Here is an 11,514-nt window from a genome sequence, read left to right as displayed (position 1 = left end):
CTCACCGGCTCTCCGTATCTAGCTGCTCGAACGAGACACCGGTTTAACTGATTCTGGCTACACTTCTCGATGCTAATCATCCGGTGAAAACGAAATGTCGCACGCTAATGAGTGATGCGTAAACGAGAGCTTCTCTTCTATATAAACGCGATTGGAGCCTGCCGCTTCGAGCTATGACCTTCCCTACCCTGATCTGACCGTACTCCTCCCCGCCTTCCTTTTTTTCTCCTCGTGGATGTCCGTCGAGGTTGGTTCGTTACACACGCGGAGAAGATCGATCGAGACGAATGATTTCAGTCGGTCAGGGGATTAATGGGTCGACCTGGAGACATGTTTATCAGCCAGATCCCCTTCCATTTCCTCGCGGCTTTTAAACCTGGTGGGGATGTTTGTTTATCGCCAGAGGGTGCGGCTACGATCGGGTTATGGATGTTTATAAATAAATTGACGGTGAACTTGGAAACGGATATCGCGACGAGGCTGCTCCTGGTGTTGGAACGTTAGGGTGGGTCAGGGTGCGTGATCGATCGACCAGGGGTGTTTGCATCGAAAGGTTAGTCAGAATTATGTTTTCTTGCCTTAACGCGTTTTTGTAAAATAATCTGTGTGTACTTCATTCTCTTCTTCTTCTTCTTCTTCTTCTCGTTCGTACACGTGACACGTTACATTAATGTTAGTTTGTTTATTTTAAGGGGTCAAGCCTTCCCGGTTACGAAGTTACGGAAACATCGATGAAAATCATGTAAAATCTCTATGTGTTGCTGCTTAACTCGTCAGCAAAGTTGCAAAGTGAAATAAGTGCTCATGAATTTAACGAAAAAGTAAATTCTAAAGTTCCCAAGAATATTTTAATAGAATTACCGGTCTTCTCTTAAAAGTGAAGTGCAGGAACATTATTAATAGCCTCCTCGTTAAAGTCATTAACACGGTAGGCGTGATTCGCGATGAACTTTCAGTCCCGCTCATCACGGTCCATTGAAACGCATTCTAAAAACATCATAAATCCATACGTTAAAATCGTCAAAAAGAAAGAAGAGGAATCAAGGATAGACCGAGGGACGACAAGTCGATCGTTTTGTGTAGCCGGTAATCCGAGGACACTCTGTGCGTCAGGTGCAAATGACGCTTATGTTTCTTTGCCCTCGACGCGAGTAAAGTCCGATCTCGTGTGTTACCAACATTCTCGTCTTTGTTCCTGTTAATCATTCGGCAATAGGCACCGGCATATTTCTAAGGAAGATCGCGGTTCCGAAGCTCCAGGAAAATCGTGATGTCAGAGTAATGTGGTGTGAATAATATATTCAAATATTTACACGAACCAGTAAGAATTACTGGTCCGAGAAAAATTATATTTTCCGAGAAATATTATAGTGGATGACTAGCTTTTGCGGAAAAAATGGAAGGTATGGATAACCATTCGGATGCATTAAAGATGGCGTCCACGAATCGAATAAAGTTCCTTTTATAAGAGAAATTTACATATCTCGAGGCAGATTTAGACTTGCTAATAGAAACCGAGAAGCATGATATGTCGAAACACGATTCTCGCAAGCAAATTATCGGGGTAACAGGGAACACTTTGGACATCCAACACCGTCGTTACAAGACCGTAACCATCTTGTCACCGGCAGACCAACTTCCAAGCAAGCACGTAGCTTAGATAGCATACATTATTTGTATTCACCGAGCGTGTCCTCTTCGGAAGGAAAGGTGGACGTGTTTTCATTCGTTGTTTAGTAGTTTTCCAGTCGTCGATGGGCTTGATAGGAAAAAATATCATTTAACGGACGTCATCGGTTCTCTATACTATATTCCAATACAGTTTTGCGCGTTCGTGATACCAAATCACGCTTATTATTCACTGTACGCTTATAAATGATCAGGAAAACGATTATCACTCCATAAAAAACTGGTCACAATGATTGCGAAGTGGGAAATTAACTCGTTCCTTGTTCTTGCTGTGCCAGTGATTCTCAACCTGGATCATGGATCACGTAAGTAAGCATATAGGAATCTAGAAATGTAGTTGTATGAGGATTTTGTGTAGGTATTTTGACAGGGTCATTGGAAGGAACTAGGAAACTTTTTCATCCAAACCTGCTCGTGTCAGCTGTCACTGTCATACCTAACTTTTAAATAGATACAAACATATGGCACGTTCTTTCTTCCGGAGGTTAAGTATTACGTAAACGAAGGTAAAAAGATTCTCGTGACAGGTACCATCATTCTTTTTTGAGTTAGGTTACAACCTTCGGCCCTGAGTTATGTTTTCTAACAGCAGACTATTTATCTAAGCGTTTCATTTTAATTGCTTAAATAATATCTTGTTAACATCGCATACTCAGGTAGAGAAATGTTGGAAACTTTACTTTAAGTTTGTAGAGTGATCTTACCAATAGTGAATCTCCCTGCACACATCTTCTTCTGTCCGTCTACAGGACCTGTACACATTAAAATAATATTATTTGCAAAGTGATATAACCAAATGCATACATTTTAACTTCGAAGTAAATGGTTATATGTCAACCGTTCTCAAGAGTATCGCGACACTCACTTATCGAACGTGTTATTGAGCGGAATCTGGAGAGCAGCGGGATCGAAGAAAGGAGAACTTTTACTTTCTATATACCCACATACATGCATAATAATTCACTGCCATGTGCTTTAGCCGATTGAAAGGGTATCTGAGGCACCTCCACGTCTCTTCCGGCTTCATATAAATTTTACGATTTCCTTTTCGACGACCATGACTCACACAAGCGCGATATCAGCTACAGCAACGAGAACGAGTGAAATTTCTGATCGTCGATTAATTTCTTTTTTCTTAGTCGGCCACTCGCGCAAGTGTGTGGCCATTTAGCCTTTCTTTTCGTTCGAGAGGTCGACAACCGATTCCGTGGGATTTTGAAAGTGATCGTTGGAACCATTTTTCTTTTATTCGATGCAGGAACGCGAGGTAACAGAATAAGTGAGGTTATGCGAGGTCAAAATTTATGGTTGGGACGTGTTCAATTTTTTTGTTATGTTTGTAGTTAAGTTTTAATTATTCATGAAAGTACCTGTACACTTTGTACTTGTGAAATTATAGTTCACGTACCGTATCTTATAAACAAGATGCAACTATTAATGCAGGAATATAAAATAAGCACTTTATTGCAACCTGAAAGTTCTCCGGTTATGAAACTCTTTGTACACTCTTCTATTTCTGAAACTATAGCTGAAGTTTCGCAGTGAGGAGTTTGAAAATCAATACAAGTTCTCTCAGTTAAAACGCAAATTAAAACCGAATAAAAGCGAGTCTTCACACAAATGAAGATATCCTTATTGAAGTTAACAACGAAAATAAGCTTATTCAACAAGCACTAATGGAAATCGAAAGTTGCTTCGTAGCCTCTTTCGCCATTTTGTCTGATCTTTGAGCATCATTAAGTACCAGTGAATCTCATTGGACCAGAAACATAACCGTTTTATTGCAATTAACTTCGTAAATAGAATTTCACTCTCATTGACTTTGAAGTTTTTCTAGGTCTCGTGTAGTTGAGATTCCCATGAAATCCGTTCTCTAACAAGCAGTTTATCCGAGCATTAAGGCGTCGAGCAACCCTCGAAACTAAATTAGACCTCGAGATTAGCTACCTCGAGTGTCGATAAGCGGAAAATGAACGTGGAAGAAGAATCGTCGACGGTCTAACTTCTAAGCGATAACGATTTACGAGATGAACCGTTTCACCTTACACCCCTAATCTTTTAAACGCGCTTATAGCAATCATGAACTTGCGAATTTTATCCAGAAATAACCGAGTATCCATGTATCAGCATATTGCTTGAGATTAATATTCTTGGAAATAATGATTTTTCATTTGATGCTTGATAGCGATTATAGATACGTCAAGTCGTTTATATAATGATCGCTGCAAACCTTTTTGTCGCAATTATCCTGTTAGATGCTTATATTTATGCACTGTAATATATTTACCCAAGGCGAACAAATATTTTTTTCCTTGCATCTGTTTTGAGAATAACACGTTTTTAAGGTGATGATTATATGCGACTATATTACCCACACTTGTTATAATTAGAACGGCATTAGAACTGCAAATCACCAAGGAGGTTCAATTCGATGTATTCCGACAGACAACATACGAACTTATGTCCGAATTAAGTTAACTTAAACTGCATTCAATTAGCGTATTAAACTGTGAAGTGATGAATGAGGTTAGACAGTTCGCTCAAATGAGGTTAAGTAAGTCTCATTTTCTCAGTCTGCAGAGTGATTTATTTTACTACTCCGTATTATCGATCCAATCATTTCCTTCTATCCTTATTTTCTAAACGCGAGTAACATAAACGAGCTCCAGAAACGTGTGTTAAGTAATCCGGTAAAGTCAGTCGGTGAGTTCAGAAGCGACCAAGCAGGAAACAAGTCGGTGAACTCGGCAGAGATAGGTCCTTAGTCCTCTAGGAACTCGACCCGATGCTAGATCGTACCAGGACAGTTGCTTGTGCAACTTTCTCGTTGGAGGATTTGCAAACACGGAAGAGGTTTCAAACCAGCCTACTGAGTTCCACTGGTGGTCGCAGTGTACGCAGACCCGTGGTAACGCTCGGATCGTTCGTCCTTGACAGAACAGATCTAGCCAAGAAGATTGCAAGAGGGTGAGTAACCGGAGAACAACGCGGTTCATTTGTTGTACTTGGTATTTTCATTATTGTTACTCGTATAAAGTCTCCATCTGCGTTGCCTTCATCTGTATTCCTTATCTGTAAGGATTCATGCTTGGAGAGATCTGAGGAACAGCTTACATGGAGAATCAGCTTCATGTATTTAGAATAGATTTCAATCGACGGCTGCTTGAAATTGGTATACGATTAATTTTGATTGTCGAGTTTAATGTGACAGAATTCATTTTTGGACTTAAATAATTTGAGTGGAGGAGCGTATGAGAGGGTGCATTCAGGTGCAAGATGCAGGTTGCAAAATGCAGAGTAATTGTAATCAGTAATCACGTTGTTTCTTATGACTCACCATGAATTAATATAATCATCACATATAAATCTTGTGCAACTACTTTTTTCTTCCTCGTGCCGTCAGCAATGACTTGCTAAATAATTATTCAAAGGTGACGAATTTTCGCATTGACCTTATTCAAGTAATAAAACATCAGTTTTTATCTCATCAGAAAAAAGGTGCGCATTTTCTGGCATCGATCTATGACGTGAAACGATTATTAGCATACAAGTTACGAATATAAATACAAAGTAAGATGATATTAATATCGAGTATTAGTTGTCAATCTTGACGTCTGTGATCGAACCATGCAAGAAAAAGTTAGACGAATGTCAAAGTGCTTATTATGATTTCTCGGTCGATCTTCGGAATAAAACGTACGTTGAAAAACGGTGTTAAAAAGGAGTAGTAATGTCTGAGGCCGCAGAGAAAGTAGTAATGAAATGTTATGCAGCCGCAATTGCATCAACGAACGTAACGAATAAATTACGGTGCACCACATTTCGATTCTAAAATATGGGACATGGAATGTTGTGTACACTGTGTCTACTTTGTTTCTGAGATGATTTACAATTGGTCATTTAGGCTTGTAGAAATTTCAAGTGCATGCGCGAGTAAATCACGCGACTGAAGAGCAATGGCGGATATTAATATCTAGATTGCGTACAACACTCATTAGCATGTTCCTTCATTTCACTGTTATGTACATACAATTTTTCCATCGTTCACTTTCATATTAAAATAAAGATTTCAATCGATCGCGATTTCGTAAGATAATTAAATTCCAATCGAAATTACGACGTAATCGAGGTATCACAAATAGAAATCTTAGTATTTATAGAACGAGGAAATATTTGAAGTCAGTCAGATAAATGAGATTCTCACTTTTACTTTCTCTTGCTTCGAACCGACGCACCCACAATAAAACTTACGGGTAAAGTTGTCGTTAGTGAAAGCATCGAGCCGTAGATGCAACAGGATGACCATGACACATTTCGCAACACGATGATATCTTTGGTAATACGATGCAGTTCAACACTGCTCGCTATTGCGATTATTTTTACATGACTTGCCTGTGTTTTCATATTTCGTGGATATCCTTGGACGTAACAAAAAACCTGCTATTCACCTAACTTCTCACTTTTAATGTTCTTTATTGCTTGCTCTCATTTTTGTTCAGGTGAATTATTTTCAAAATTTACTTGGTATTCAATTGAAGAATAAAGTTTTTATAGCTTGCTAAATTGCTAGAATTGTAGCCATAATTCTGGAGCACCATTCGAACTTTACTATGTTATCAACTTTGTATTTCACTTTCTATTTTTTACGATCCTCCACTTTCTTCTGGCCAATTGATTGCAATTATTTTTTACTTAGAAGATTTTTTACCTAGAATGTCGAGTAGGTAGTTTGCTCGAAAACTCAAAGCAATTTCACAGTGTTCTCTATAAGGTAAGAGAATTGAGTATTTGAAATGATACCTTTCAATTTCCTTGTAGCGAAGTTGGACTCCTTGAACTTTGTCACTCGTTTGTAGAATTTCTGCTCGTGCTGCAAGCTTATTATTAGTCGTGAAATAATAGGAATGTATCAATTTATGTATTATATGTATAAGAGGCATCAATAATACTGTATGATAATATGACAAAAAAAATCTATTATATAAGATCTTTGTTTTAATTTTTCTCTGCATAATGTTATGAGAAATAAAACATCTGAAGTGTGAATGTGTAATCGAAATTATGGATTGTACAGAAAATTGTGTATTTATGGCGCTGCGATCGTTGTTGTATCGTTAAGATTTTCGAAGAGACCGCAGGTAAGAGGGAAACCGCGTTGCACTTCGTGCCGATGCAACGAGGCCGTGCACGTAGTTGCAGCCAGTTGCATCACCGACCGGCATCGCGGCGCGACCGATTTCGCGCTCTGTAACTCGTGATTCCACTTACAAGTCAAAGTTTCTACGGCATAAAAATCACTGTAGCAATTTCTTCTCACGTTCAAAAATTTTGTGCTAGCAAATTCTACGCTTCGGAGTTTCCACGAGATAAAAAATACAAAAAGTACTTGTGTAAATTCTGTTAAGCAGTGTTTTATACTTGAACACAAGTGACGCGTGTTTTCAAAGAAATAATTTTTTTAAATTATCGTCTTCTACTTTTAACAGGGAGTTTCGAATTTTATTGATTTGTGCAGAGACAAGGAATTTCTGAAATAGTTAGGTTATGAATCACTATCATTTAGGTGTATACACATTTTTGCAAGAGAAAGTTGCATCGTTGTTTGAGCAATACAAAAGGCAGCTGGAAGTTTCGCGCGAACGAACGGCGTAAAAGAACCGAAAATACTCGATTCGAACACGTGACACTGCGAGTGAATCACGTTGTTTATCGAAGATGACAAACTTGTCGACTCGATTCGAACGGGACAGAAACTTGTTTGGATTAAAATTAGACTTCTCAAGAAAAATTCGTATTTGAGAAGAGAATTGCATAACCTTTCAAATTTTAAATCTTGATTCTCAAACTAAAAGAAAATCCTACAACATCCCATTTATCCTTCGATCTCAAATTCAAACCATCTTCCTCAATTAAACCTTTGCTATCCAAATTCGAATTCTTTTATGAGAGAGAACCGAGGCTCGGACTAGAACGAGCGCAAATATAAAAACAAAGACAAATTACCGCGACTGTCAGCGCGAAAATATAAAATCGTCGAGGGAGGTGAGGTTATCCTTCGGTGCTATCTCGGCGTCGAATGACGTGATCGTGCAGCCTGTCGCGAGTTCTCGAAACAGATTCGATCGTGGATCACGCAAAGCTGCATCATGCCGCAGGAGAACGAGAACGGCTGTGCAACCGATGCAGCTTCGTTGAACGGCGCGGGATCACGTACGAAGGACGCTATCGATGATCTCGATCGTTGTCGCGACGACGACTCCACCAGGATGCCAGAGTTAAAGGGCGATCAGGACCAGGTGAACGACGAGGAAGTTTGCCTGGATTTGAGCGAACCGTCACCCGAGGTGATGGATTACGCCAGGAGGGAACTGGGAGAGACTGAGGAGGTCAGGTGCAGCACTCTTCAGGAACTGAGAGATATGATTTATGGTAACTTACGAATTTTATTTATCAATTTTTAATATACGGTAGCTATTTTCTATCTACGTAGAGTTATGATCATAGTGATCTGGTATAGAGATCTAGGAGTAATGTAAAAAGTCGTGGCAGTAGTAAACTCTAGAGTTATAGAGCTGTACAAAAACATATAATACCTCCCCTAACATTAAATGCTGCAGGCATTGGCAATTAATAGCGGTGCCCAGACCAAATGAGCCATAATTTAAATGAGTCAGTAGTCCTTTATACGCACGTCCCCCCGAGTATCATCATTAATCCCATTAATGAGTGCACTATATTCCTGCAACGTAATAGGATTTTTTTGTTAAACGCAGAGAGAGGCGAGTGCATGCCGCACAGAATGGATGACGACTTCTTGATCAGATTCCTGCGAGCGAGGAACTTTAATGTGAACCGTGCTCACCGATTGGTAAGTCGATCGTCTGATTTTTCTAGATATAATAGTTGTATTTGATCGATCTGTGTTTCGTTGCGGAATGTCTAGTATATTGGTAAAACAAGTTCGATCGGTTGCACAACGATGCCAAGGCGAACTGACTGCCTTACAGGTTGCCAGGATCGAAAGGCTATCGAAAGCATTTTAATTCTTTCTAACCAGACTTTGATTTGATGTTAATGCAAATTAGTGAGGTTTTTAAAATTGTAAAAGATTGACTATCTTTCTTTTACAGAAATTACTTCGTTTTAAAAATATTCTATCAGCTACAGGTTGAAATAAAATTTGATTAGATAGATCATTTGGAGGTGTAGAAGGTTAACCAGACTATTAGCCCTGTTTCTCAATGGCTCTTTCGATAGATAGTGAATTACTGCAACTTCAAAGAGGAGCATCCAGAGATTCATCAGGATGTGAGTCCAGTGGAGATGAAGCATATCGGCGAGGACGACGTGATGACGGTGCCTGCTTACAGGACACAATGCGGCAGAAGAATAATGATCTATCGATTGGGAAACTGGGATCCAAGAAAATATTCCGTGGAGGAGTTATTCAAGGCTACGGTTATCATACTGGAGCTCGGGGTCTTGGAGCCCAGAGCACAAATTCTTGGCGGCGTCGCCATTTTTGATCTGGAAGGCATCACCATGGCTCATGCCTGGACCATTACTCCACAGGTAATATTTTTAATGAAATAATTTGTGAAAGTCATTCGTTCATCCTATAATTCACAAAATGTCCCAATTCGATTACTGTCGGAATTCGTGGACGCGATTAATTTATTTATGGGTTGAAATACTAAATCAAGAAGGAGCGTTCAATTAAACGGGACTCCACGTGACGAAGCGTCTAATTTATCTCGGCAAGATATCTTGGCCAGGTATCGATCTACTTTCAGCGTTCTTGAAACTTGAACCATCTATAACGACCTTGAAACTAATAGTCCCTCCTTTTATCTGACAACCTCCTGTTACGTTTATTCATCCCTCGCGGGTACCTAACCCGATCAAGTGGCTCTGTGGAGCGGACCAGTAATGGTGTCCTTGAAACTTCAACGACCCGTAAACTTCTCGACACCGATTTTCTTCGGTGCTTCTCGATTTCCTTCCTTTTAATCGTTGCCTCGATGATTCCGGGAGACAAACGATGTTTGACAACACGGAAGAAACGGAAACTTTTGGGACAACGGATCGTTACCGGTCCACGGAGATAGTACTTGAAACACCGCCGATGTCGCTGATGGACCTTGAACGAGTAGATAAGACTTCGAGGATGCGGAAGCGAATATGGAACGGGAAGTTCGGAAGTGTGGATTGGAGTTCGAATGAATTGGTTGTTGATTCTATTTTGGAGAGGTCATCGGAGTTCATTCGGTAACTTCGTGCTGAGAGGATTAGTGGGATTAAGTTTGATGAAACGTTATTGGAGTTGCGTGAGATGCAAAGTTCGTGAAATCATTTGTATTGGAATCCCGAGCTTGCGAAATTGCTATTGTGGAGATTCGACGCTCGCGAAATGATCACTAGAAATTCCACTCGACATGGTCAGTTCTAGGATTAAAATTTTGTGAAGAATCATTAAGAATCTAAATTCCAAATTACCGTAGACTACTCACACCTAATGTGTTCTGGTTCACCTGAAACAAATTTCTAGTTACGTCACTGCATCCAGCTCTCCATTTATCGTCCTCCCGTCCAAATTTATTTCTTCCTCCACGTCGTTAAAACAGGCCTGTTTATACGCTCTACAACCCAGCCCAACACTTAATTGACCCGTTTTAAACTCGTGCGTGATTAAAGTTCCGCTCGTATTCCTGAAATCTACGTCTCACTAAAATTCTGCCTACTCGAACACGATCATAAGCTGTTTTCTATTTTCGCAGATAGCCAATATGGTGACGGCACTGATGGTGACGGCGTTTCCCATGAAAACATACGCCATACATATTCTACATCAATCCTGGGTGTTCGACGTGATGTTTTCGGTGTTCAAGCCGCTGTTGGACGTCCGGATGCAGAACAAGATCTTTTTCCACGGTAGCAACATGGATAGTCTTCATCAACACATTTCTCCGACTCATTTGCCGAAGAAATATGGCGGAACCAGAGAGGAATTGGCTTACTACAAATGGATCGATAATCTCAGCAAGGTGCCTAAGATCGTTAAGGAAATGAAGCAGCTTGGTTACATCGTCCCTGATGAGATACAGAAACAAGTGGACCAATCTTCGGATGATTGAAGAAACGGGAGGAGCGGAGAGAACTTCTGAGACATTTTATTCAGAATGTTCTGCGCGTTATTTTGTACTGCCGATTGTAGTAGCTATACTTAGAATTAACCTTTGGATATATGGCGTGATGCGTGGCGAATGTGGGGCTGCACAGTGATAAAAGATTTGTCGGGATAGTTAATACTATATGTTTTAAATATTTAAATCTGGAAGGCCATTTTAGGGGCGAGACAAAAGGCTGTCAGCGTAAAAGTTTATAAGATTTTCTATTTTTTTATATAAAACAGATTAGAGGTTAGGTCTTGAATGACTCGGTATCCGAGGGTTAATAAACAAGAATTTAAGAACGGTCGAGGAGTACTTTCCTTTCATCTTTTTACGATTCATAAGCCGATTTGTATCATTATTTTAATGTACTTATTCTCTGTTAGAATGGAAGCATATTTTCATTTTTTGAGTACACTTTATTCTAGTTAGTAAGGTATATTTCCTTTTCATCCATTGTAAGATTGAAACATTGATTAAAAGCAGCGAACAAGGGATCGTTAGCGATTGTATTTTTTCTTCTTATTCTTAAGAGACGATGAATTTGAAATTCACGATGGCGGAAAGGGACTCATTTCCTGCAGAAGGTCCTTCGGAGGATTCCCAGAGCGGGAATATCGGCTCATCCATAATTATGAGTCCTACTGATGAACCA

The 11,514-nt window shown here is 39.7% G+C and overlaps 2 protein-coding genes across 5 annotated transcripts in view; both read left to right on the top strand.

Moving 5' to 3' along the window:
• Ac3 (adenylate cyclase 3) overlaps positions 1–11,514 on the top strand; it is a 32,262-nt gene that overhangs the window by 7,194 nt on the left and 13,554 nt on the right. The gene's annotated exons all lie outside the window — the stretch shown is intronic.
• LOC100880282 (alpha-tocopherol transfer protein) lies at positions 696–11,371 on the top strand. 4 transcript variants are annotated; one of them, XM_076537011.1, is made up of 5 exons: positions 696–742; positions 7,845–8,118; positions 8,463–8,557; positions 8,947–9,261; positions 10,467–11,371. In XM_076537011.1, the coding sequence occupies exons 2-5, from the start codon at positions 7,956–7,958 to the stop codon at positions 10,821–10,823; spliced, it is 930 nt and encodes a 309-aa protein (XP_076393126.1). In that variant the 5' UTR covers positions 696–742; positions 7,845–7,955; the 3' UTR covers positions 10,824–11,371. The 4 variants fall into 4 exon arrangements, with proteins under 4 accessions (XP_076393126.1, XP_012151151.1, XP_012151149.1 ...); XM_012295761.2 differs by lacking the exon at positions 696–742 and adding an exon at positions 1,436–1,994; XM_012295759.2 differs by lacking the exon at positions 696–742 and adding an exon at positions 2,049–2,956.

The sequence above is a fragment of the Megachile rotundata genome, chromosome 11 (assembly GCF_050947335.1).
Source record: "Megachile rotundata isolate GNS110a chromosome 11, iyMegRotu1, whole genome shotgun sequence".
Lineage (NCBI taxonomy): Eukaryota > Metazoa > Arthropoda > Insecta > Hymenoptera > Megachilidae > Megachile > Megachile rotundata.
Note: the sequence above shows the minus strand (reverse complement) of the source record. Positions and strands in the feature narration are given on the sequence as shown.